A 27,843-nucleotide genomic window follows, 5' to 3' on the forward strand; every position below is an offset into this window, starting at 1 on the left:
AAATTGCTGTGTGGCTCACGTCTTCATGCACATTCTGTATCCCCTCGGCTCCAGTCCTGCTGGGGCCTTGGCCACTTTTTGGGACACTTGCAACCAAATCAGAGGTCCCCTCGGTGCTGGCATCTGCCCCAGACAAATAACGTTCCGCCATGGAGGGCAGTGAGCCGTTGCCATGGCAGAGGTGTTCTGGGCCTTCGTGCGTCTGTGACTAGGGGAGGCCAAGGCCAGTGCCAGTCACAGGCGAGAAGGATGCTCGCAGGTGGCTGCAGTGGGCGGGATCCACTCAGGGCCTGTGGGGACCAGAGATCTGTGTCCCCACCCTCACACAACTCCTCATACAGGCCCTAGTGAAATCACCTCGCTTTCAAACAAAGCAATTACCAGGATGAAACTTAAATCACATTCATATTTACCTGCACCCAGCTAAGCCCGGTATGGTTCACACGATCGTGTGATTCCTTCATTCATTCACAGGAAAGGATAATGCAGGAGACGAAGTAGGAACAGAGTAGGTTTCAGGGGCAGGGTATGAGTGACTGCTTAGGCTTTCCAGTAAGTAAGCTAGTAGGTTCTGAGAGTGTTTTTACTGCTCAGTTACATTTTGATTCTATTTAAGACCCTCCCTCCATCACTGGGGATAGGTGGAGTCTCTCCATATTTACTCACTTGGTTTCTTTTTACTCTTTTCGCATGAGTTAGTGAGCTGACTCGGCCTAACCCAACCCCTTCAAATTGTTTTTCCTTTGCCTTGGGAAGAAAGTCATGAATGTGTCATGTCCCAAAACATGCTTAGCCCTTGGAGAGGGTGCCTACGTAAGATCCAGTTTCTCAGAGTAAAGCATTCTGAGGCTCGGGCCCGAGGTGCGCGTGCTGGAGAGAACTGGGGGTGGTGAAGACCAGCTCATCTTCCTTCTCTTCTTTGTCCATCCCAGTGGCTCGGGGCTGAGTCTGCAGGACAGCGGTTCAAGTCTTCTCCAAGGAAGAACAGACTACAAGGGGGTGTATGATCCCTCCCCAAAACATCAAAAATCTCCAATGGGACGTCCTGTCTGTGTCCTCAAGCTGATCCACTGGTGAAAAAGGCCTCAGAGGGAGGCGGAAGTCTGGAGATACGTCAGGAGGTGGCTCAGGCTGCCAAGCCCCAGCCAGGGCCTCGGGCCTTCCCAGAGGAAGACTCGCCTCCACCGGAGCCCTAAGCTGCAGGGGTCTGCAGGCTTCCCACCTGGCCCACCTGGTGTCAAATGGCAGATCTGGGACCACCTGCACATTCCAACTCTGAGATGGACCCTGACCCTGCATTTTCAAGAGCCCCGCAAAGCCGGTGATCAGAATTTTTTCAAACTTCAGTTTCCTGCGAACAGGTCTGCAGAGCCCTTAGGCTTCAAATACCTGAACGGAGGCTGGCATTACTGGGGCCTGGAGGTCACGTCCCATCCACAATGGGGGCAATCCCACTCCAGGGAATGCAACGGACAGATCCCCTTCAACAACCTTCCCTCTGCCAGGGAGGCCACATCTAACTCTGAACGACTAAGAGGCCCCAGTGTGGGCACTGGCCCCTGGCCTTTTTAAAAACAGGGGATCTTAACATTTTTCACGCCATGGACTCCTATGACAGCTTAACAAAGCCTACAGATCCCTTCTCAGAATAATGCATTAGGTAAATAAAGGAAAACACACAAGACTACAAAGGAAAATGATTGCACTGAGATACAGTTATCAAAATATTTTGAGGGCTTCCCTGGTGGCGCAGTGGTTGAGAATCTGCCTGCCAATGCAGGGGACACGGGTTCGAGCCCTGGTCTGGGAAGGTCCCACATGCCGCGGAGCAACTAGGCCCGTGAGCCACAACTACTGAGCCTGCGCGTCTGGAGCCTATGCTCCGCAACAAGAGAGGCCGCGATAGTGAGAGGCCCGCGCACTGCGATGAAGAGTGGCCCCCGCTCGCCGCAACTAGAGGAAGCCCTCGCACAGAAACGAAGACCCAACACAGCCATAAATAAATAAATAAATAAAATTAAAAAAAAAAATATATATATATATATATATTTTGAGATACAGTGTTTATGGGCTTCTTCATTAACACACTGAGCAGTAAGACCTACTGGCTGGTCTGACAATAACCTTAATTTCTAAGTAGTGATGAGCGTAAATGCTGTTTCAAGTCATCTGCAACAGTGGCGAGAGAGCACAAAAATATGCCTGACTGCCACCGGTAACGAGGGAACTGCTAATGATACTGTGGTTTGTTGCCTACTTTCAAGATTGAAGGAAGTGCCACTTTAATTTAAAAGTTGGTGAAAATCAAAGTGCGCTTCTTTTCCATGAGTTCTATCCAGGTTAAGAAGGTGTTTCTAATGCATGTCCAAGGTTAAGGGCTACTCCTTTAGTGCCTCCCATCTAGCACCCTCTTTAAAAGATACATCTCAAAGGATTCCTTCAAGTTCTTTAAAAAAAAAAAAAAAAAGATGAAGAAAATGTAAGGTAACAGAAAACAAAGTTGTCCCCTCCATGCAGAAAAAGTCACTTCCCCAGGCAACTGCCAGGCCTTTGGATGGGAAAGCAGCCTGGCATCCCCCCTGGGCCTCAAATGGGTTTCTAAAGCCCTTGGTCCTGGCCTCTTTCCTGCTGTCAGCAATTATGCTTTCCCTCCCCCCAACAATTACCACAAAGTTCACCACAGTGAGGACTGAAAAAGGGGCTTGTGGAATTGTTAAACCCTCCAAGTTGAACCATTTGTGCTAATGAGCTTGGAAAAAGTCTTAATATGTTTCCATCGTGGAAAAACACATGCTCTGACCTCGTTCTGCTCACAAGTGGCCGCATCTTATTTTGCTTCATCTTCATGCAATGGCAGGGGACACAGAAAGCTACAGCTCTAAGGGGGAGGCCGTGGGCCGTGGTCTAGGGAGAGTGGTCTGGGCACACCTAGGTTTTCTGCCCCAGACACCCTGGAGCCACCCATCATCATGATGGCCCCAGCGCTGCCTGCCGAGGTGCCGGTGCCGAGGAATCTACCCCCATCACCGGGTCTGCTCCAGCTCTCCAAGCCGAGACCCTGGCCACGGGCTATAAAAGGGACACACTACCCCTACGGTAAGCCCCCAGGTCCGCTTCCTTCTCAACACTCCTTGCTGGGTAAGTCATTTAACATCACTGGGCTGCAGTTTCCTCATCTGAAAAATGGGAATGACAAACCCGAACCAATTATGTTGCTAGGAAGATTAACGGCGATACGTGTGTCCACATATCATGGCCTGGACCAGACCTTCAGTTACTATTAGTGACCTTCCCATCTGCCCCTTTTGTAAAGTAGTGTATGGTAGAAGAAGGCTAGGCTTTGGAGTAAGACAGACCTATTTCCAGATCCTAACTCTGCCACTTACTAGCTGTACAACCTTGGCAAGTCACTCTGTGCTTCCTCATCTTTAAAGCGGGGCTGGTACCCCCTGTTTTAGGTGGGTTTGGTTAAAAGTTAAAGAAAATCACTTCTATGAAATGGTCCACAGTACCTGGCACATAGTAGATGCTCGATGAATATTAGTTCTCTTCCCTTTCTCTCACCCTCCAAATCCTAGCAAAGTTGTCGGGGAGGGGAACAGTTCCGCCAAGGCAGGCACCGAGCATGACTTTGATTTAGCCTTTCTGCAGGGCGTGTGTTCTCCCTGGGGAAGGAGGTCCTTGCAGACATCATGGGGAAAAAACAGGACCCAAAAGCAATGGGAAAAGCAAAAGGCTACTGGGAGGGGGGGTGGGAGGCTGACCCTATGGCCTGCTTCTTGCAGGGCCTGAGAGGGATGGGGTCTGTTGGCCCCTGGCCACTTTGAGCCACCAGGGACCCACTGGCCTGGGGAGCAGGCCTCCTCAGTCTGCGAGGCAAGATGTTTTTCCACCCTGACTGCTACTCACCAGGCAGTGGGCTCTCTCTGCTTTTTGTACCTGCTTCCTCTTCTGGGAGGCCATGAATTATGAGACTGTGGAAAATTCAGACTGTGGCTGTATTTTCCACATCACATCATTGAAATGTGTCAGTGGCCAAACTTCAAATACAGGTGCCTGCCACCCACTTAAAATGCTCCTCCTCGGTGGTTTAGAATGTTCCCCTTCAGGGGCACGGGTCTCATACCCGACCAGTGGCGAGAGCAGAAGAAATCGGGTGAGAGATTCTACAGTTTCCTAACCCTGATAGCCTCTCCCAGTGACCCCCAAGGGGCTCTGCCATTCTTGGGAGGGAAAGAGCCCTGTGTTTATGGCCATGCAGTGGTCCTTTTGTGATTCTGATTCTTCATTTTGAACATTTGGTGGGGGGGGTGTTCAATGACTCTTGATATAAATGACAGGAATGGAACTAGGTGGTGGAAGGTGCGTGATAACCTCTTCAAAACCACCCCAAATTATGGCTGCAAGCTTCCATGACTTTTTCTATCAGAAATGTATCTTTTTATTGAAAAGGCCAGTTTATATCTGGTTTCAGAGGAATAGGAACCCATTTTACCATTCAACCATCTACCATGACTTTGGGAATTTAACTTCTCTAAACTCCAGTGTCCTCATCTGTAAAACAATACCTACTTCCAGGACATCCCTGGTGGCGCAGTGGTTAAGAATCCACCTGCCAGTGAACTGATGAGGATGAGTATAATTTTTGTGACTTTCTGTCTGAATTAAAAAAAAAAAAATCCAACAAGGACTCAGAGGCAAAGAATATACAAATCAATTTTCACTGCAAAGTAAAGGAGCTGTTACAGTGGAGGATTACTGGACTGAATGTCAATATTATGACATAGTATGAGTGTGTTTCATGTTTGGTAATTGCAATCATTGTTGCTTTTGTTGTGGTCATCCATGTACAATACTTGGTGTCAGTCTATTTATCTCTTGTAAAATTAAATACAGTGTGTGTGTGTGGAAAAAAAAAAAAAAAAAAAGAATCCACCTGCCAATGCAGGGGCTGCGGGCTCGATCCTTGGTCCAGGAAGATCCCACATGCCATGGAGCAACTAAGCCCATGTGCCACGACTACTAAGCCTGTGCTCTAGAGCCCGCGAGCCACAACTACTGAGCCCGCGTGCTGCAACTACTGAAGCCCATGCGCCCTAGAGCCCACATGCCACAACTACTGAGCCCATGCACTGCAACTACTGAAGCCCGCACACTCTAGGACTTGCGTGCCACAACTACTGAGCCTGTGTGCTTCAACAAAGACCCAACGCAGCCAAAAAAAAAAAAAAAAAAACCTACTTCTCAGTATTATAAAAATTAGAAAATAAAAGATGTAAAGATACCTGGTGTACAGCCCAGCAAACAGTAGGTGCTCAATAACGTAGATGAACGAATGAAGGCAAGAAAAACACAAAGAGGACCATTTTTTCAAGCAAATAAAACTCATCTACGTATTTGTAGCTCTTTGCTGGATCTTATCTTCAAGGACTGCTGCTTCTGTTTATAGTACCCAGCTTACTCCTTGGTCATACAGCTTTCATCTGTTAAATCTGTTCATTCAACTACTAAGTGCCGATCCCGTGTTAAACAGGACGAAGCCCCTGCCTTCCCAGGGCTCACAGTCTTCTAGATACTCTCCTGGCCACCACTTCATCAACTTCTGATGCTGCTCCTGAACCTGGGAAGCTCCTTCCGCAGCAGTCATCACCACCTTCTCAGCATTAGGCAGGCCATCTCCCCGGTTACTAATCTTATTAGATATCACAAAAAACGGTGACACCAACGCCCTGCTTCCCCAACAGGAAACTCCATTATCAATGGCTGCTTGAAGTGCTGTGTTATCTCAAATTCTGAAGCTCTAGCTGGGCTCATTAGGAAATAACTGCAATTGATTAGCCGTGTCTGCTATGGGTGCGGCAGTGGGGAGGATGGCAGTGTATGTGCCCCATGTTTTCAACCCTGGTCTACAGGAACTCAAAGGACCCTGTGAATCCTGCCATTTATAATCCTGTGACTCAGTGAAATCTTGCTTTACTTACCTTTGGCACAAGGCCTGTCTTCACACAACAGCTTTTTCATCTGTTTGGTCTAGCACCTTAGCCAGTATCACCTGAGAAAGTTTCTCAGTTACTGGGTTTCAAGGGACAGCAAACTTACAACAAAATAAATACAGGTACTAATGTATCACCCTCATATTTGGTAAATCACTGCTCCTAGAGGCCCAGGAAATGAGCTCAGAAAGGAGAATCTATTTGTATTGAGCATCTATTAAGTGCCAGATACTTGCCATACACTGTCTCTTCCTTCTGAAACACCTTTAGGGCAGTCGCTAACTCCTCCTCTCATGGGACAGGAACCAGTGCTCAGAGCAGTAGGGGAAGCTGCCCAGGTAGCAGGGATCCCAACCCGTGGCGCTTCAGACTCCAAACCTCACTGCTCTGTGCTCCCAGAAAACGTACCCACATGTCTTGTTTATTCTTCCTCTTCCAGGAGGTGGAGGTGAAAAATGAAACTGACAGTGGGTCTAGACAGAGCGATGAGATCTGGGCAAACGTTTAGATGACTCAATCCTCATCCATCATTTTTCCTACAGTCTGCTGGGCATAGGACCAAGAGAAGACATTCCTGCCTGATTTGGGAGACCAGCTCAGCTCACCAGGTTTGGGGCATACTGTGAATTTTCTGAGAGCATTAAATACATACCTCTGCATCCCAAACTTTCATCCTGACCCAGTTCCCTTCCACTGGCTCTGCCTCTGACCCCAGAGCCCCTGTCCTCTGGTCCTCCTCCCAGGAAGCCCTCCCGACCAGCACAAAACCCTCTCCCTGGAGGCCCGAGCCCCTGCCAGAGCCCCCAGGAGTCTGCAGTGCCCTGACAGGAAAGTGGGAGCTCCCCGAAGCCTCAGGGATTCTTTCAGGAGACATGGTGCGGGATCTCACCAAGGAGGGTGTGGATGGGCAGGAGATTCCTAACGATCAGGAAAACCACATCTTTGGATCCTAGAAATGAATTTACGAGGATGCAGCCTGAGCCTGCCTACACCCAGCCGGGGACAGGGGGAAGTTTTCAGCATGTTGGCTAGAGGGGGGCATGAGTTAGTGTTTACTTACACCTCTGGTTAGTGGTGTCAGGTACCCCTCAAAGACACCCCGTGAGACGATGGCTGCCATACTGCAGAGGCTACTGGTGGGACCAGTGTTGGGAAGGCACTGCCTTGACCTAGGGCAGCAGAGCCCAGGGATTTTTGTACAGCCCTTCAGCTTACATTGGGCCCTTGGGTTCCCTCGTGCCTACAGTCATGGAAACCAAGAGGTAGCAAAACATCCCCGTCTCATGCTCCACTGGTGGGAATGTACAAGGGAGTAGCTGCTGTGTAAGAGTATGGCAGTGCCTCGAAAAATTAAAAATAGAATTACAATATGATCCAGCAATTCCATTCTGGGTATATACCCCAAAGAATTGAAATCAGGGATTCAAAGAGAGATTTTTACACCCATGTTCATCGCAGTATGATTCACAGCAGCCAAGAGATGGAAGCAACCCAAGTGTCTACTGACAGACGAATGAAAATATACACACAATGGAATACTGTTCAGCAAAAAGGAAGGAAATTCTGACACATGCTACCATATGAATGAACCTTGAGGACATTATGCTAAGTGAAATAAGCCAATCACAAGAGGACAAATACACTATGATTCCATTCATGTGAAGTATGTAGAATAGTCGGATTCATAGAGACAGAAAGTAGAAGGTTGGTTGCCAGGGAGAGGGAGGAACGGGGAGTTATCATTTAATGCATACAGTGTCTTAGTTCTGCAAGATGAAAAGAGTTCCGGAGATCGGCTGCACAACAATGTGAATACACTTACTACTGAACTACATGCATAAAAATGATTGGGATGGTAAATTTTATGTTATTTATTTTTTACCACAATTTTTTAAATGTTCCATTAAGAACATGGGTTTGAAAGGTTTGGCAATGGATAAGACCTAAGTAATTTGTTTGTTTTTTCTCTTAGTACTGGCTTTCCACCCAGCTCTGCTGTTTAACTTCTCTGAGCCTCAGTTACTTCATCTATAAAATAGGATCAAGAGTTTATGTGCCCTGCATGGTTGTTGTGTGGCGTATGTGAAGGGAAGCTGGCCAGATCCCAAGCACAGTGCCTGGCACACAGCAGGGGCCCCATCAATGGCAGCTCTTATGTTCATCATCGTCTATTACTGTTATTGTCATTATGATCAGTAATTATTACTGAGTCCTGGATGACATCACCGCACTGATGAGCTGGTCTGATCGGTTACCAGGATTTACCCTGAAAAGGAGAAATACGTGGCTTTGGAGAGAGGATGGCTAATCTGATCACTTTCTGAGTCTCAGTGACCAAACGAGGGAATGCTGTGTTCCTTGATGTTATTTTTAAAATAAAATGATATGGACTCACAGGCTCTGTGAGTTTCTCAGAACTACGCCAAAGATCAAGGACGGGCAGAGCTGCAGACCTTACAGTCAGGCTGGTCTAGAAGGATCCCCAGGCCCTAATAGCCAGGGACAGCCACCCACCTGCACAGGGAGCTCTTCAGCCCCTGACGTGCTCGGGCTACTCAGAAGCCACAGAAATAGGCTTGCCTTGCAGCGTCAGCCTAATGAGATTTCAAGTTCAATCACTGTCGTTTATTTGACCTGCCTACTGGCACCAAGCAAAAGCAGCGTGTTTCATTTCTAAGTAACAGTTTCCAGACTCCAAGCCCTGAAGCCAGGCTTTTTTGCAGGGCACAGACGACTCAGTCTCGAGTTTCAGCAGGATTAAGCAAAATCCTGTCCCCAGCAACATCTCTGTCGTCCAAACCACGACTTCCTGGCTCTTTATCCTGGGGATTGCGTGGGGCCTCCCTATACTATACCGAAGCAGGGTATGTTCCTAACTCAGCATGTATTTCCAACTAGGAGTTGGCTGGGCTCTTGAAACCCTTCCTGATCTAATTCCTGCCTCTCCCCAGCCTCATCTGCTACTCCCCCAAGCACACCTCCACCTCTGGCATTCTAAACTATGTAGTGTTCCTCAGACATGTTCCAGCTCCACCTGCCTCCTTGACTGTGAACAAAGAATGCTTCTGCAAGGAATGCCCTTCCTCCTCACAACTGAGAATTCCTCGACACCGTTCGAAACACAGCTCAACTGCCACCTCTTCCAGGAAGCCTGCCAAAATGTGTGAAGGGTCTGAGACTTTACTTGCAAGGGGACAAGTGAGCCTTCCACAGTTTCTTGGTTGCCAGCAGAGAAGTCAGACTCCTGGGTCAGAGACAAAGGGCTTCATTGCTGACCGCACAGAAGCAGCATGAGCTTCATGTCTGTGACAGCTCCCCTCACCCCCAAGTCCCAGGGGGCAACATGGAGGGGCCCAGGTGGATCCAGTGTGTGCAGTAGGTGTGCATCACAGCTGACCAATGTCAGGCTTAGAGCACCCAAGTCTCATATAATGGACTGCAGCAAACCTTCCCTCTGCCAAGGAGGGAGCGCTGTCTCTGTCTTCCAAGACTGCTTGCTGTACAAACATCCTGGAAAAGACATTCTGAAACCAAAGGGCAATTAGTCCCTCTGCTTATAAAATGTGCAGAAACTCCAGAAACCAAGAAGGATGGTTTCCTGACAAAACCTTCCCTGGCTACCTCATCCAGCACTCACACAATGCTCCCACCATGCTCTGTCCACCACTGCCTTAGGAAACACGTATGAATCCATGTTGTAATGACCTGTTTACTTTGCTGTTCCACCGCTAGCCTGGGTCCTCTCTGCTGTTAGGGACCATCTTTTACATTTATCTGCCAGACACACATTAAGTGCTCAATGAATGTGCAAATAAATGGATGAGTTGAATAATTAACACGGGGAATTTTGACAGCCATGGTTTGGGGGTAATCAGATAATGATAACAACAAACAGCTGACATTTACTGACTGCTTATGCTCGCGTTCTAGGCGCTGTCTGGTATTTTTTTTACCTGGATTGTTTTATTTTATCCTCATGAAACACTATATGGAAGGTACTCTGATGAATCCACTTTACATGTGGGGAAACTAAGGCTCAGAGCAGTTAAGGGATTTCACCAGTCACACAGCTAATAGCAGTAGAGTTGCACTCTGAGCCAGCTCTCCTTGGGCCCAAGCCTTACCCATCCCGCTAAAGTGCTTCTCCTCTCAGAGGGCATCTAAGCTTTGGGGTGTTTGTGAAAGTGGCCAAAGAAGGGAGGAGGGAGTGCCTGCCTTTTTGTGTTTACAGGTGTGGCAGCAGCAGCCTGCATGTCACCATCACCTACTCCCCGGTGTGACTTGCAGCCCCTCAGCCATCACGGTGGACACGGAACGCACAGATAGTTCCTGCTGGAACCTCACACCTTCCTAATCTGTCCCACACTGGGCCAGATGGTATTTGGCCTTGGGAACAGCCTGGAATGCAAAACTGACCCTTCTCCCTGAAGAAGAGAGGAAGGGATGAGATAAATTTGTGGACCATGCTCTTGTTTGCTACAGCTTACAATTCTCAAACAGCCATTCCCCTTGACCTTACTAATAATCAAAGAAATAGAAACAAAAAGAAAATATAGGTGGTCACCCACTATAACACCCACTGTAGGTGAGGGAGGGTTGGTGAAATTATCTCAGAAATTGCTGCTAGGAGCAAAAATAGTACAACCTTCAGGAGGAAAATTGGGCAACATCTCTCAAAATCTTAGATAGGCACACCCTTTGACACAGCAATTTAATTTCCAGGTTTTACACAAAGAAACACTGGCAATGTTGTTCAAAAATATAGATAGATGTCTATAGCAAAATTGTAAATAGTTCAAACACTCTTCTTAAAACACTCAAAACATATAGAGTTCTACCAAGGAGAAGTCTCTGCAAAGTTCAGTTCTTCCAGAGATATCTACTAGTAATGATTTTGTGTACATTTTGCCAAGCTTTTTAAAGCATACTTTTTTTTTCTAAAAATGAGATATTTTATAAAGTATATCTTAAATATATAGTAAATATACCGCTTTACAATTGCTTTTTCTTCACTTAACATTTTATTGAAGACATCCTTTTATACCAACTTGTATGAAACTGGTTTATCAACTTCACAGTATTTTGATTTTGCATGTGGAATCACGAATTCCTTCTTGAAGGATATTTAGGTTGAGGAGAGTACAATTTAATATAGCCAGGTTATAGCTCAAAAAAAAAAAACAAACAAAAAAAACGCCTACTCCTTAAAAACTGCTCACCCACAACAACTTTATTTTTTTGGGGATTGCTTATCCACTTCTCAGAATGATCCAGAGCTCTTCAATTGTTTGTATTATGTTTTCCTACTGGATTAAGGCATGAGGGCCTTATACTCGGCCAGAAATTACAAAACCAATGCAAAATATAAATCTAGAAACACAAATGGACCCAAGTGTCTGGTTATAGGACTGTGGAACTGTACATTCACACGAGACTCTGCCATCACTCTTAGAACCACAAGTGTGTTGTTTTCTATAGAAACCAAGATACATCCTGCCAACCTGGCCCCATCCTGGAACTTGTCAGCACCTGACCATCACCTATGCTTCTTATCATTCATTAGGCCCATCCTTCCTTCTATTTGTATCCCCAACACCCAAATCAGACATTTATGACTCATGACGACAAGAAGTGCAGGGTGAGTCAGGCTTGAGGCAGGGAGCACAGAGTTTCTAGCAAAATGCATTACTCAAGAGGGCGAGGCAGAGCTCTAGAGAACTTAGCCCAAGGCCACAAACATCAATGGGAAGAGGCCCGTGGAGTCCTGAAACACAGCCTCAGCCTCCAGGGAAATTCCACTCTTTTTTTGCAGTAGGTTGATGGGAACCAGCAGAGAAGCCAGTTAGAACCCAGTGTTAATTACTTGACAATAATAATGAGCCTTATACAAAGAGCTTTTATAAACCTTGCCTTACAAGACTCTCACCCAATTTTGTGAACCGGGGATTATTAGCGTCACTGAATAAAGAAAGAAACTGAATCACAGAGAGCTTGTGAGGGTCAGGACAGCTTTGAACCCAGGTGGGCCTCACATCTTGTTCAGACCTCATTCTGCCCCCAGACTGACCGATAGGGAAGGGCTGCATTTCCTGGGACTTGGCCACACACCCCTGCCCGCTACCACACCCCCAGCAGGACTCTCCAGGAGGCTGGGCCTTTGGGAACTGACTGACGTTCTCTAAGGAACCCATGCCCTCCGCCAATGCACTTCTGTTAAACTAAACCCCAGTGACTCCTCAGCATGGTGCCCTCTGCAAGTCCATGAAATTGACAAGGGTGACTCCAGCCTCAGAAATCAGGGCAGAGGGAGCAGACGAAGCTGACACCCCACCTGCGTTTACTCTGTGATGAATGAACAAGCTGGGGACAAGGAGAACCCGAGGACTAACAGGGGAAGAGGCCATTCAACTCGCTTTCTCTGCCCACTCTCTTACTGTGTCTCTCTGGGCTTTGAAGTAACAGGATGTTTGCTGTTCAATGCAAAACAAACAAACAAATCTTGGAGAAGTTCAGCCACAGCTTACCATCCCTCTTCCCCCAGACTTGAACACAAACAACACAAAGCATCCTCGCAGCAGAGAAGACACTGAGTTCATACTGGTGGAGAATTCCATTGTCATTGCCCACAGTCTGCTGTCTGCCCTGACCATTCTCTTGGACAAGGAAGTCACGGGGTTACTCAAATCACGACTATCTGGGTGTTTTGGGTAGTGAAATTTGTCTACCTAGGCCCTCAGAAGTCTCCAGCAATATCTTGGAGTTGGTTGTATGTGATTGAACCTGTAGGTTCAAATAAGGTATGTTCGGCTGGAGAAACAAACAGACCTGCTCTTTTATATCATATTCTAATGTAAAAAGAGAAAAGACAACAAATGCACAACGTGCTAAGCTCTGTTGCTCTGAGCTGTATTTTAATGAGAGGACGCATCCCTTCAGAATGGTGCCTTGGCTAATTGGGCCAGATCCTTCATATTTGGGGACATGGTTAGAAACAAAAGCCTTGCATGTGTGCATAATGGCTTGTCTGCTCTCTAGCTTCCAACAAGCCACTTTCCTCCTAACCCCTTGCGCGAAAGTAGCACAGCACCGGTCAGCCCACCCAGTGGCCCACGAAGGGGAGAGGCAGAGGGCTTCACACAAAAGCCTCACAGAAAGACGTCAGACCACATCACCATCGCCGGGGCGCTCAGGTGAAATAAGACAGCATGTCCTTTTCCCCTTTCGCACGTGAGAGCAAAAACAGACCCATGCCTTGCACGTACTGTGTTAGGTTTTCTAGACGGGTCTATAGTGTTACTGTCTGTGACATCCCGTGGGCCTCCTCGGGTTACCATACATATGAATACACATCCCAGCATTTGAAGAAAGGAAAATATGGGGTGCTTGGTGAATATTTTTAATTGAATTCATCTGGGAGTTTTAAATCCTGAAAATTTAGCTCCTATTTATAGTAGCTTAAGGTTGGAACAGCATATGATTTTTGTCTTTTTGAGTGGCAAGCCTCCTTTTTGCATTTAAGAGAATGTCTCATTGGCACATAACGCATTTTCCAGAGCCAACTGTAAAAAAATCATTAAATTGCCAAACTGTGGAATGGGACGGTGGGTGATGACGTTCGGTTGTTCTCATGCCTTTGAAGGCAATCTAGTCTTTACGGCTTCCCACTCAGAAAAAGGAGCTCCACGTCTCTTTATGCTTGAGTCCCAGCTCAGTTGTGTCGGGACAATGGTAACCCAGGAACCAAAGAGGATTCGAATGGAAGGATTCTGTGGGCATCTGAAACCAGACCTTGCTTCTCTGACTGCTGGCAAGGCGTTTGACAACAAGCAAGGCTCTGTAGTGAGGTAACACACCACCGTTCCTGCCATATGACCTCCCTTTTACAAGTGCCTTGCAAAGTCTCCAGGCTGTTCTCTAAAGACCCACGGGATTCACCAGGCACTGGCTAGGCAAGCATCAGATGCCCCGGGTCACCCTTCCAGCCAATCAAATTGGAGCTCATTCTCATAGAGAAACTTGCTGAGTTAAGATTCCAAGGGCCTGAGCAGGAATCTGGAAAAACTCAGTGAGGCTCTACCTTCTGGATTTCTTAGATATGTCTCTCCCTGTCACTCTCCTGCATTCTCAGGACCATTGTACACAGGGGTTCATGATCAACATATGAACCTACATCTGCAGGCATGGGGATTCTGGGCCTCCCAGCTGAGCCTGGAACATGGACACACAGGCCGTGCAGACTCAGGAAAACTGGCACAAACTCAGAGGCGGCAGCACACAAGTGCAGGCAGCTGCTCCCTGAGCCGCGCACGCTCTTGGCATCTTTGAGGTGTGGTCTCTCAGTCACCCACCACTCTCAGAGCCTTGGTTCTCCCCGCCACAGGGCTCAAAGCCTGACACAGCTGCCTCACTCGGAGGGCAGAGCGGGGAGCGTGGGATGTGCACCTGGGTCTCCAGCAGGTACAGAGGTGCTCATAGCAGTGCTGTTGCCCTCTGGGCTCTGGGAAGCTCTCCAGAGCAAAACTATACTATCATGCAATCATACACCTTTTTTTTCTTGAACACAAAAGCTTTCTTTTTGTAGTTCACAGCCCTGAGAGTTGTGTTTCCGCTGCCCTTTCACAAAGACTTAAATCTGGAATATTCTAAAGCTTTTCCCTCTTGGTACCATCTGTCTGTCTGGGTTTTTTTTCTGTTTTTATGTTTTTTTTCTTCTCTCTCTCTCTCTCTCTCCCCACCTTCAAAAGCTGGTCTCTCCTCCCTCCTGACCTTGGTCAATCCTATCTTTGTGTCACAGGCTTCTGTACTTTCAGAGTTGGGAGAGATGGTGAAAATCATTGCCTCATTTAAAGATGAGGGAAGTGAGGTGACCTAGTTTATATGTGACAAACTCATGCTTCCAGCCTCTGCCACTAAGTCTCTCTTCATTTCACCACACGGCTTACCCTCCATCAGCTCCCAGGTCCCTTGAATGGGGGGTCATCACCACCACACAAAGCTGACTGGACTCCCCCAGCCTGCAGTAAATGTCTGAGCACTGTGCCAAAACAAGCAAAAAGAACCCATCCAGTCAGCAGAGGGAAGGAAATAATAAAGACCAGAGAGGAAATAAATAAAATAGAGATTAAAAAAACAATAGAAAAAAAATCAATTAAACCAAGAGCTGGTTCTTTGAAAGGGTAAACAAAATCGACAAACCTGGGCTTCCCTGGTGGCGCAGTGGTTGAGAATCTGCCTGCCAATGCAGGCGACACGGGTTCGAGCCCTGGTCTGGGAGGATCCCACATGCCGCGGAGCAACTGGGCCCGTGAGCCACAACTACTGAGCCTGCGCGTCTGGAGCCTGTGCTCCGCAACAAGAGAGGCCGCGATAGTGAGAGGCCCGCGCACCGCGATGAAGAGTGGCCCCCGCTTGCCGCAACTAGAGAAAGCCCTTGCACAGAAACGAAGACCCGACACAGCCATAAATAAATAAAATTAAAAAACAAATCGACAAACTTCTGGCAGGCTCGCTAAGAAGAGAAAAGAGAGGACCCAAATAAACAAAATAAGAAATGAAAGAGGAGACATAACAACAAATGCCACAGAAAAACAAAAAGCCATAAGAGAATACTATGAACAGTCATATGCCAACAAATTCGACAATCTAGAAGAAATGGACAAGTTTCCAGAAACATACAGCCCACCAAAACTGAATCAAGAAATAGATAATTTGAATAGACCAATCACTAGAGATGAAATAGAATCGGTAATTTAAAAACTTCCTACAAACAAAAGTCCCAGACCAGATGGCTTCACAGGCGAATTCTACCAAATATACAGAAAAGAATTTCTACCAATCTTTCTCAAACTCTTCCAAAAAACTGAAGAGGAGGGAACACTCCCAAAGACATTCTATGAAGCCACCATCACCCTGATACCAAAACCAGACAAAGACATCACCAAAAAAGAAAATTACAGGCCAATATCTTTGATGAATATAGACGCAAAAATGCTCAACAGAATATTAGCAAACCAAATCAAACAACACATAAAAAAGATCATAGACCATGACCAAGTGGATTCATCCTAAGCTCACAAGGATGGTTCAACATACGCAAATCAGCACCACATAAACAAAAGAAAAGACAAAACCACATGATCATCTCAATAGATGCAGAAAAAGCATTTGACAAAATTCAACGTCCATTCGTAATAAAAACTCTTACTAACATGGGCATAGAGGGAACACATCTCAACATTATAAACGCTATTTATGACAAACCCACAGCCAATATAATACTTAATGGTGAAAAGCTGAAAGCCTTCCTGCTAAAATCTGGAACAAGACAAGGATGCCCACTCTTACCTCTTCTATTCAACATAGTATTGGAAGTCCTAGCCAGCCACAGCAATCAGATGAGAAAAAGAAATAAAAGATATCCAAATTGGAAGGGAAGAGGTAAAACTGTCATTTTATGTGGATCACATGATTCTATATATTGAAAACCCTAAAGACTCCACACAAAAACTACTAGAACTGATAAACGAATTCAGCGAGATAGCAGGATACAAGATTAACATACAGAAATCGGTTGCATTTCTTTACACTAACAATGAAATATCAGAAAGAGAAAGTAAAAAAAAAGTCCCTTTTAAAATTGCATCAAAAAAATAAAATACTTAGGAATAAACCTGACCAAGGAGGTGAAAGACTTATATGCTGAGAACTATAAAACACTGATAAAGGAAATTAAAGATGGTTCAAAGAAATGGAAAGCTATCCCATGTTCTTGGATTGGAAGAATTAATATTGTTAAAATGGCCATACTACCCAAAGCAATCTACAGAGTTAATGCAATCCCTATCAAATTACCCATGACATTTTTCACAGAACTAGAACAAATAATCCTAAAATTTATATGGAACCATAAAAGACCCAGAATTGCCAAAGCAATCCTGAGGAAAAAGAACAAAGCTGGAGGCATAACTCTCTCAGACTTCAGACAATACTACAAAGCTACACTAATCAAAACAGCATGGTATTGGCACAAAAACAGACATATGGATCAATGGAATGGAATAGAGAGCCCAGAAATAAACCCATACACCTATGGTCAATTAATCTTCAACAAAGGAGGCAAGAATATACAATGGGAAAAAGACAGTCTATTCAGCAAGTGGTGTTGGGAAAGTTGGAGAGCCGCATGTAAATCAATGAAGTTAGAACACACTCTCTCACCATACTCAAAAATAAACTCGAAATGGCTTAAAGACTTAAATATAAGACATGACACCATAAAACTCCTAGAAGAGAACACAGGCAAAACATTCTCTGACATAAATCATACCAATGTTTTCTTAGGTCAGTCTCCCAAGGCAATAGAAATAAAAGCAAAAATAAACAAATGGGACCTAATCAAACTCATAAGCTTTTGCACAGCAAAGGAAACCATACACAAAATGAAAAGACAACCTACAGACTGGGAGAAAATATCTGCAAAAGATTCAACCAACAAGGGCTTAATTTCCAAAATATACAAACAGCTCATATAACTCAATAACAAAAAAACAACCCAATTAAAAAATGCACAGAAGACCTAAATAGAAGACCTATGTCTCCAAAGAAGACATACAGATGGCCAAGAGGTACATGAAAAGATGCTCAACATTGCTAATTATTAGAGAAATGCAAATCAAAACTACAATGAGGTACCTACCACCTCACACCAGTCAGGACGACCATCATTAAAAAGTCTACAAATAACAAATGCTGGAGAGGGTGTGGAGAAAAGGGGACCTTCTTACACTGTTGGTGGGAATGTAAATTGGTACAGCCACTATGGAGAACAGTATGGAGGTTTCTTAAAAAACTAAAAATAGAACTACCATATGACCCAGCAATCCCACTCCTGGGCATATATCTGGAGAAAACTATAATTTGAAAAGATGCATGCACCTCAATGTTCATAGGAGCATTATTTACAATAACCAAGACATGGAAGCAACCTAAATGCCCATCGACAGATGAATGGATAAAGAAGGTGTGGTACATATACATTACGGAATACTACTCAGCCATAAAAAAGAATTAAATAATGCCATTTGCAGCAACATAGATGCAACTAGAGATTATCACACTAAGTGAAGTAAGTCAGAAAGAGAAAGACAAATACCATATGATATCACTTACATGTGGAATCTAAAATATGACACAAACGAACCTATTTACGAAACACACTCACAGACATAGAAAGCAAACTTATGGTTACCAGGGGGGAAAGGGGTGGGAGAGGAATAAATTAGGAGTTTGGGGTTAGCAGATACAAACTAATATATATATAAAATAGATAAACAACAAGGTCCTACTATATAGCACAGGGAACTACATTCAATATCCTGTAATAAACCATAATGAAAAGAATATGAAAAAGAATATATATATGTATACATATAACTGAATCATGTTGCTGTACAACAGAAACTAACACAACATTGTAAATCAACTATACTTCAATAAAAATAAATGAGTAAATAAATATTAAAAAAAAAAAAAAAGGACCCATCGACTACCAACCACAGCAACACCACCTAACAATTATGGGTACACTGCTTCTTTTCCTGTGATAAGGCCACAAGGGGTGAGGGAATATCCTGGATCCCCTCAGAAGGCTGGGGATGCATTCTACACCTCAGAGAGGAAGAACGTGCAGTGGGAAGTTTGCATAAGGTGCCTGGGCACAGAGAGGCTGGCCCTTGCAGGCCCCATAGAGCAGGCACTTTTTACAATGGACCATGTCACATGGCAGTTGCCTTGTCCACTCCTCACCAGGCCTCTGCATCTGAAACCAGCCACCTCTTTGCAAAGATAAGGTGCAGCTGAGTCACCTCTCATCTGGGAATCTGGACACCAGTGACTCGGCCTCGGTCATCCCCCAACCTATGCCAGGCCTTTCTTCTGTGAAATGATGTCTCTCTCAATGTTCAGAATCTATAATTCTCTAAAAAACAGCCCACTTTTGGACTGCACAACAGGCCACCAAGTAGCCGGTGCAATCACAAGGGGCCCAGCGTGAAGCCTGGAGCAGGAGGACACCTTTCCAATGGGCCACTGGGTTCCACTTAAGGTTTTCTTGCTCTCAAACTGCCAGACCAGGGCTGGGATCCTAAATGACGTGGGTCACGCCAGAGGTTCTAGGGTATTTTCAGGTCGGATGCACCACGTCTTGTCACCAGGGACCCTGACCAATGCACCCGATACTTCAGTGTTCCCCTTCCAAGGCTGAGCCTCAGCCATGCAAATGACAACTGAATTGAATGTGTCCTGCCATTTCTGAGGCAAAGTGCATATGGAGGTAGAGCCTGTTACCAGACTGCAGCTGTCTGGCCAGAAATGCAGGCACTGGGGAATCTTGGCAGAAACGACACAGGAGAGGTGCGGGGAGCCGGCTCCCTCCCGCACCCACTCTGAAGTCTGGGTCAGCTCTGGCAGGCTCAGCAAAGGAGTGTGTGCCTCGGGTGCGAGCACGGGGAAGATGACCACTCACGTGGCTCCTTTTGCCTTCTTCATCGCCCACTGACGTAATGACCGTCTCTGAAAAGACCATCTGTCCAGTCTGGTTGTTGGTGATCTATAGGAGAACAAGTACAGTGAATGTGAAATAGCAGGAATTCTGGACAAATCCCACAGGTTGTTTTTTTGTTTTGTTGTTTGCTATTTTCTGAAGCAGGAGCACCTGTCAAAGTAGACAGAATGCCCACTCCCTCCCCCTCTTCTTAAATGCATTTTATTTTTTTAATATTTATTTTCTTTATTTTTTTGGCTGCCTCGGGTCTTAGTTGCAGCATGCGGGATCTTTCGTTGCGGCACGCGGGCTTCTCTCTAGTTGTGGCGTGTGGGTTTTCTCTCTAGTTGTGGCACGCGTGGGCTCTGTAGTTTGCAGCACGCGGGCTCTCTCATTGAGGCGCGTGAGCTCAGTAGTTGTAGCACGCGGGCTTAGTTGCCCCGCTGCATGTGGGATCTTAGTTCCCCAATCAGGGATCGAACCCACGTCCCCTGCATTGGAAGGCAGATTCTTTACCACTGGACCACCAGGGGAGTCTTGTCCCCCTTTCTTTCTGAGCTCCACCAGCAGCGTCAGATGGTGCAGCGATAGGAGATGTAACAGAGCCTACAGCATGGGGCTGCTAGGAGGAGGGCCAAGGAGGTCTGTGTAAAGCACACAGCCCGTCACCTCGCAAATATTCAGCGCTAGCTATTTTTATCATTCTCGGGGCTCATTTACTTGAAATTCAGTGTCAGCTTTCTTTTCAACTACAGGTCTGGGTATTGAAGGAAGCAGGTTTTAGCTACAGCTGCCCCCCTTCCTGATTCTGGGGAACTGTCTTGTTTCATCAAAAAAGTGCTTAAGTACAATGGGAGGCCCGGCCCTGTATTCCCCTATCTGTTGTCTGCCTTCTGTAAACAGGAGCAGGCACCTCAAAGCCGAGCCTTAGAAACCTGACGTGGAACCCAGGCTATTCCCACCCCATCCAAGGCCATGTCAAACCTCTGTGTTGGTAATAAAAAGACAGAAAGAAGCCCAGGAGCTAGGAGACCTGTGTTCTTTGAGCCCTGCCTCAGACATCAATGACCGTCTAGTATGTAACCTGGAACAAATCATTTCTATTCTCTGATTCACAGTTTTCTCATTTCTAGGTCATCTTTAAAGTTCCTGCCAGCTCTAATGTCACAGGCATCTGCAGCCAAAACGAAGTGGAAACTCTTAGGCTAATGCGCAATAGTGGATCAAATTCTAGTTCTAATTCCAGTTCTGAGGAGATAAGGATCATGTCTTTATCAACATACTTTATTTTTATCTAAATAATTCCTCTCTCTGGCAAAGAGATGATGTCTTCTTCCTTTATGCCCGATTTTTACAGGATTAACCAATGTTGTATTTTTTTAAATTGTACAGTCCTATATGTATAGGTTGCAGGACTTCTCAGAGCCTTTATTATACTAAGGTGCATTTTTGTATCTCTAGGAAGAGAAATATGTACAATGTTTTCCAAACATGTTTCACCACTGAGCCCTTCTTTTATAAAGCATCACACAGGACAGGAGCTCCATGGAACCCACTCGAGAACTACCACACCGTGCGGATACCGTAACTTTACCGTAAGAACAAGAAGAAGAAGAAGAATTTGCCGCTGGATAGCACTTCATAGTTTACCATGACTCTCACATACTTTAAGTTATTGGACCCCCATAATACCGTCATGTAGATGTTGATATCCCTATTTGCTAAACGCAGTTAGTGAGGGTCATGAAATTGACGTAATTTTTTCAAAATCACACTAGTTACTGGTAGGACTCACGTTTGGGTGTTCTGATATCTACAAGGAGAAAATTTAAGAAGCAGCTGAAACCACTGGCTGATTATTCTCAGAAAGGATGACTTAATATAGGTTTTGACAAGAATAAAACAATCCCTTTTGGAAACATTCTCCAGTCTTCAGACGAGCAATGCGAGAGGATTCTGTTTGGCAGGTGGCTCATTTATTTATGCGGGGGGTACAGTCTGGAGCTGGGCCATCAGTATGTAGCAGAAGAGCCACACAGAGGCTACTTTATAGTCAAGGCAATAGCCCATGAAAATTGACCCCTTTATCCTCTATAGCACAGAAGTGCTATTGTTTCAACCCATTACCTGGGCACTTGAACAAAAGCAGGGCTCTTTTGTGAGAGCTGTCATGGCCTTGCATGTAGGCACTGAGATGAGATCAGAGGTCAAGCTCCTTGATGTTCACAACAGAAGGTCAACTCTACAGCCTCTAACAACGACGCTGAACATCTGCACACCAGACTCTCTTCAACAGAACACAGGCCACGTGGTTTGCTCCCAAGGTCCTGCCAAACTCATATCGGAGACATCTCACACTAGGGGCAAGCTATTGTCACATTCCTCTAGGTTTGCAACATTTTCTTCCTCAAGTCAGATTGAGAACAAACCTGCTTGCTCTTCGTGCAAGATATTGGACCAAGAGACACTTAAGATGTGTGGTAGGTTAGGAAACACTCCGCTGTAGAATTTTGAATGGATAACCAGCAAACAAAAGAATATTTCATCTCCTGGCAATAGAGGCTTCTTCTTCTGAAGACTGAGTATATCACATTTGCACTCCTCCTAAGGAAATGGTGAAGATCTGTTCACTACAGCATGAACTCTATTTCAACTCACCACTGAAACACAGATAAAAACCTGTGAAATAAATTCCTCAAATTCGATACTAGGAAAGTATCTCTCTAAACACTTGTTTGCTTCCTTTTCCCAAATGATAAAAATCCCTGAACATTCATTCCTTTGCAATTGGACTGGCAGGAAGAGTAGAGTTAAATTTACTGCTTAAATACAAAAGCAATTTATGTTTTTGATACATATCTTTCCCCTTTAAATAGCTCCCTCAATCCCTCTGGTTTTTAACATGTATTTTACCATCCTCATTTGTATTTTTTGGCTTGTATATCAAATATGTAAACAAGACCCTAGTCCTCTGATGGGACCGGGTGATGAGGAAAGGAGGAAGTGCCGGCCACGACCGCCCTTACCTTGTGAATTTCTCGGTGGACGTGGATGGTGTTATTTCCAACCTTCGTTTCCGTGTTGGTCTCATTGTGATAGCTGGGAGGTAAGCGTGCCAGGTTCACTTCTGAGGACGTTTTAGCAGCAGCCTCTTCTGCCTCCATCTAATTAAGTCAATGGATTTAATGAGCAATATTGTTTTCTCTTGATACAAATCACAGTCCATTAGAAAAAAAGAACCACTTCTCTTTTCCTCTTCTGCAATGACAGTGGTGCTGATGATAGTAGGTACCAGTAATTGAGTACCCAGTAGAACAAGACGTTGTTCTAAATGTTTACGTATATCATTGCCTTACATCTCACAACCTCCCTGTGAGATGGGTGTTAATGGCCCCCACTTTACAAGTGGGGCAACCGAGGCTCAGGAAGACTAGATAACTTCCCAAGACTCTCAGTGGAGGGCAGAGTCGGGATTTGAGAATGCCTCTGTTGAACAGTCTTGACCCCTGTATAGATGCTCTCGGGGCCACGCCCATCTCCCCGTGGCCTAATCGGGAGGTCACCCACATTCGTTCCCTTATGTGCCAACAACCACCTCTGTCTCTCTTCAAGAGCATTCTCTGGCTGCGGAAGTGTGCTCAGTCTGCACAGGCCCCACGTGTTAGGGAGTGAGCACTCCAGAGACAACCCTTAACCAGTGAAGGACAGGCTACGGGGGTAAGTACCCCAGTGCCCTCTCCCCTCAGTGGGACGGCCTCTCTCCAAGGACCCCAGGGGGATTAAGCCCTAGTTGTCCCTAGCAGTAACCTGCTCATGAGCACAGCCTTTGTTGCCTCTCTTCTTTTCCATCTCACTTTCCCACTTCTTCCTCGTGTTTCTGGGATCACATCACAAATGAATTATTTGCTCCCAAATCCTTGTTGCAGGGCCGGGTTGGGGTGAGGACCCAACCTAGGACAGCCCCTTCCCCACTGCAGGTGGCTCCACAGCTACGTATCTTCCCCACCCACCCCCTGAGTACAAGAGGGACCCCTGTAGAGGGTCAGGTGACTAGCTCCCGGGGTGCACCCTCCTTCTGGCTCTTCTTGCACAAGTGTCTTTTTCTGATGCCACGTTTCTCAGGCCACTGTCCACAAATCATAAGCTTCCATGACATCTATACCAGACATGTCAGTCAATTTAAATCTGTACCCAATTCCAGCCCCAGTCCTGATGACTGGGCAGGTGACAGTGTGACCAGTCACAGTTGATTGGACTCAGAGGTCATGTCATCAACTAATTGAGCCAACCTGACACTCTCTCTAGGAATTTAAAATGAGAGACACAGAGAGAAGGTGTAGCTGGTGCTTGGCAATTTTCCAACAGTGCAATCTTTGACTCTGGGCTATTTTTATTCCTTTAAACGAATCCTCAAAAAAGATTCTCCTATTTTAAAAATCACTGACCTCCATTCCCTTACATACTACATGAGGCCCCCTCTTTTCCTTTCTCTCCCATCCAGATTTGCTGAGCTGGGTATACATGGAGAAAGAATTCCCATGTCTCAGTATAGCACAAAGACACTGCACCAGAAGTGTGAAGAAAGTCTGGTCAGCATAAAGGACCGGATAACCAACCAAGGACTTGGTCAGCAACCGCCGTGTTTGACCCTGAGACAACTCGTCACATGTCTGAAACCTGGTCACTGGCTCCGTCATCACCATCAGTCGTCGTCATCATCACCTCCATGCTTGGGCAGCAGCTATGTCTGAGCCATTGCACCAGCCCCTTCCATATCTCCTTAAATATTCACAGCAACCGTAAGAGGAAGTGTTATTACCCTCATTTTGCAGATGAAAAGAATGAGGTTGACAAAAGGGAAGGAATCTGCCTAAGGTTATCACATTCTTAGTAAGTGGCAAAACTCGGATTAGAACTCGGGTCAGTCTGACTCCAAATTATGTGCCTTTCCTAGTATATGCTTCTGCATATACTTTTGCTGGGGACATAGGAGAGCCCCACACAAGCCAGTTTGAGGATGATTATGACAGTCTGTAGAAGCGAGTCAGGGGTTCAAAGAAGAGAGAAAAAAGGCTTCCAGGTGGAAGAGGAGGCATGATTGGGTTGGTCTCACAGGACAGATACGATTTGGATAGAGAGGAGCATAGAGGAGGCGAAACTGGCAGCCTGGATGAGAACGGTGTGTCATGGGCTAGGGCAGAGGGTCCATGCTGGACCCTAAATGGATAAAATAATGGATAATGAAGTAGAGACAAATTGACAGTGAATCCAGGGGCAGTTCTAATGCAGACGATGTTAGCCTGGTTCTCAACCGAGAGGCATCTCAGAGTCATGCCCAAACTTTAAAAAAATATATACATATCTGGATCCCTTCCAGACCTGCCGAATTAGAATTTCTGGAGGGGGGACCCCACATACCAATGAGCTTCCCAGATGATTCTGAGATATTCCCTCCCCTCTACTCACCCTCAGGTAAGAACCTTTGCACCGAGCAATGGGGAGCTGCAGCAAGTTCTGAAGACTATTTGGGAGATAATACAGAGTCCAGAGAAGAAAAAGAACGGAGTCAGGGGACTAGCTAGAAGCAGGCTGAGTCTCAGAAGTTTTAACTGGGGAGGGGCCTTCTAGGTGGTAAAGGCTCCAAATAAATCTAGAAGGACCAAGCCACTGAGAGCTGGCCATTAGATTAGGCAAGAAGTTACCCGCAGTATCGTCAGAAGGCAGCACAGTAGAAAAGTGCCCGGGTTCTGGAGTCAGGTAATGGGGGGCAGGGGCAAGTCCCAGCTCGGCCACAAAGCAGCCACGTGACCTGGGGCAAGATACCAAATATCTCTAAACCTCAGCTTTCTTGTTTGTAAAATGGGGATGATTCTACTTTGCTGAGCAGATGTAATGATTAAGGATCATGAAATCTGAGTGCTTGGTACAGTATCTGTCACCCTGCAAAGGTGTAATACTTGCATAATATAGTCGTCTAAGAAAGCAGTTTTAGAAGAAGCTAGTTTGCCGGGGGATGTCTGGGTAGGAGTGGAAAGAGCAGGTAATAAATAACATGTGTTCCAAGGGTTTGCTAATAAAACGGAGTAGAAAAGGATGAAGCTGAGATAGGAGATTTAAGACTAAGAAAAAGGCTTTTTAAATTTAAGTGAGAGAGCCTGAGATGTTTAGGGATAGAAAAGATACAGCTGGGAAAGAATGGGAGTCTGGAGATGCTAGAGGGACTAAAGCCAGAAGGAGAATGGAATGTTTTAATGCTTTTAAAATTTCTATAGGAATGGTAATCCTCCAGTTTGGCTTGCAAATAATTGACAAGTTACCAAATTTAGAATTTGCTCTGGGCTGAACAGATAGTCTTTATATAAAACCTTCTCCCCCTCAACCAGTGGTTATTTCAACAGAATGAGCTAAAGCTCTTTCATCCCACCACAAGCTAAAAGTACAGCTTACAGTGGAAATTTCAACCACAACTATTACTGCCACTAGCACGAGAAACTTAAGCCTGAAGCAACAGGACTTGTTTCACAGAGGAGGCACCTACAATTAAAATGGCACCTACAATTGGCTGAATCTGTGTGTCTGTTAAAGGAGCAGAGTAAGAAAAACTGGAGAGAGAAATTCAGGCTTGGTATTGGGGTTCTTCCTAGGAATAGGTGAGGTGATAAGAACATTCTAAAATATGCCAGTTACAGATGTGGCAATGGAGGGGCGGGGAATGGTTTTATCCTCACAATACTTTTATCAGTAACATACAGAATAATTAAACAGGAAAACAGGAGCAGCCCAGACTGAACCATTGGAAGATTCGCTTCCCCTCAATAATGATCCTACAAGCAGAGTTAACTATTTTCCCTTAAGAGAAATCAGCAGCTCGAGTCAGCTGGAATATTTTAAATGTCAGGGAGTTACTTGAAAGCAGATTCATGATGCAACTATGTAAACAATTAATGCATCTGGCCGCGGGTTCTTTTTGGCTCTTCTCTGGGACAGTAAATAAATAGTAACTATCTTGTGTTTATGAGATTTAAGGGGTTTTCTGGCAGTCTCTTTTAAAAAATTAATACTAATAGCCGTAATCTTTTGTGAATCTATCATATATCAGACACTGGTGGTTCTTTTGTTATCATTCATACTAGTGTTATTAATATGATGATAATGAGAGCCATTATTTATTGAGAACCAACAATTTCCCATAGTCCTGACAACCACACGAGGGGGCAACTTATATTGCATCAATTTTACTTAACCACATTTTATCTTATTTTATTTTTTGGCTGTGCTGCGCAGCTCGCGGGACCTTAGTTCCTCGACCAGGGATAGAACCCGGGGCCACGGGCCCATGGACCACAGCAGTGAAAGCACCAAATCCTAACCACCGGACTACCAGGGAAGTCCCTACTTAACGCATTTTAGACGACCAGAAAACTTGCTTTACTTACATCTTCTCATTTAATTCTCCCCATTACCCCCAGGGGAAATGGACATTTCCTCCATTTCAGAGCCTGGATCCCATCACTCGTAAGTGGCAGAGCTGGGATGAGAGAAGGAAGGTTGGTTCCCACTGAGTGGGGTGGAGGTGCCAGCCCATGTCTCCCTTGGTGGCAAACTGCAGAAGTCAGGCAGAGCCATGTCTGGAGGAGGAAGGCCGGGGCCCAGGCAGAGGCAACGTGGCCAGCTCCCTCAGAGTGAGCACCAACACAACGTCCCGCTGGCCGCAAACTGCTCTCATCAGTGAAGAGACTGAAGGGGCCCTGCCGCTCCCTCATCCCCCCTCACCAGGGGCTGCCAGCAGAGGACCATGCTGCATGGGCAAGTTCACACTGAATGAAAACACGCAGGTGACCTGGTCAGGCTCAGTGGGAATCCATGGGCAGGAGGGAAGCAAATGACCTGCTCTGGAACCAGAAGGATCGTGTGAGCTCAGTTCAATTTGAAGGTGCAGAGTGAAAAGACACTGGGGCCTCTGATGCCCCGGCCCCTTTCATTGTTCCATGTCATGATTCTTTTGCTTTCTCAGGAAACAGGAAGTCCACAGGTTTTAGAATCTGGCCTGTCCAGTGGATGTTCAGGTACAGCTGCCCATGCAACCGCCTCCCAATCCAGTGTCCCCCCTTCACCAGTGTCCAGGGTCCACCAGGTTGACTGTTGTGGGCAGGAAGGGAAACTAACCCAAACCACACAGGGGTGGGAGGAGAAAGCCACCTCTCCTGGTAGACCAGAGCCAGCTTTGGAGGCTTTGTCCAAATGCAGTGCAGAGAAGCAGGGATGTGGAGGCACCTGACCTTCCAGCCTAGACATGTGGTCTCTCACTGA

At 45.8% G+C, this 27,843-nt stretch overlaps 1 protein-coding gene across 1 annotated transcript in view; it reads right to left on the minus strand.

Moving 5' to 3' along the window:
* The window catches only part of DKK3 (dickkopf WNT signaling pathway inhibitor 3), a 49,592-nt gene that overhangs the window by 19,688 nt on the left and 2,061 nt on the right, over nucleotides 1–27,843 (minus strand). Inside the window, exons 3-4 of the mRNA XM_059931144.1 lie at nucleotides 22,560–22,697; nucleotides 19,516–19,599 (exon numbers count right to left, since the gene is read on the minus strand). Coding sequence (XP_059787127.1) covers nucleotides 19,516–19,599; nucleotides 22,560–22,697 — 222 coding nt within the window. The remainder of the gene's footprint in view (nucleotides 1–19,515; nucleotides 19,600–22,559; nucleotides 22,698–27,843) is intronic.

This window comes from Balaenoptera ricei, chromosome 8, assembly GCF_028023285.1.
Source record: "Balaenoptera ricei isolate mBalRic1 chromosome 8, mBalRic1.hap2, whole genome shotgun sequence".
Taxonomy (NCBI): Eukaryota; Metazoa; Chordata; class Mammalia; order Artiodactyla; family Balaenopteridae; genus Balaenoptera; species Balaenoptera ricei.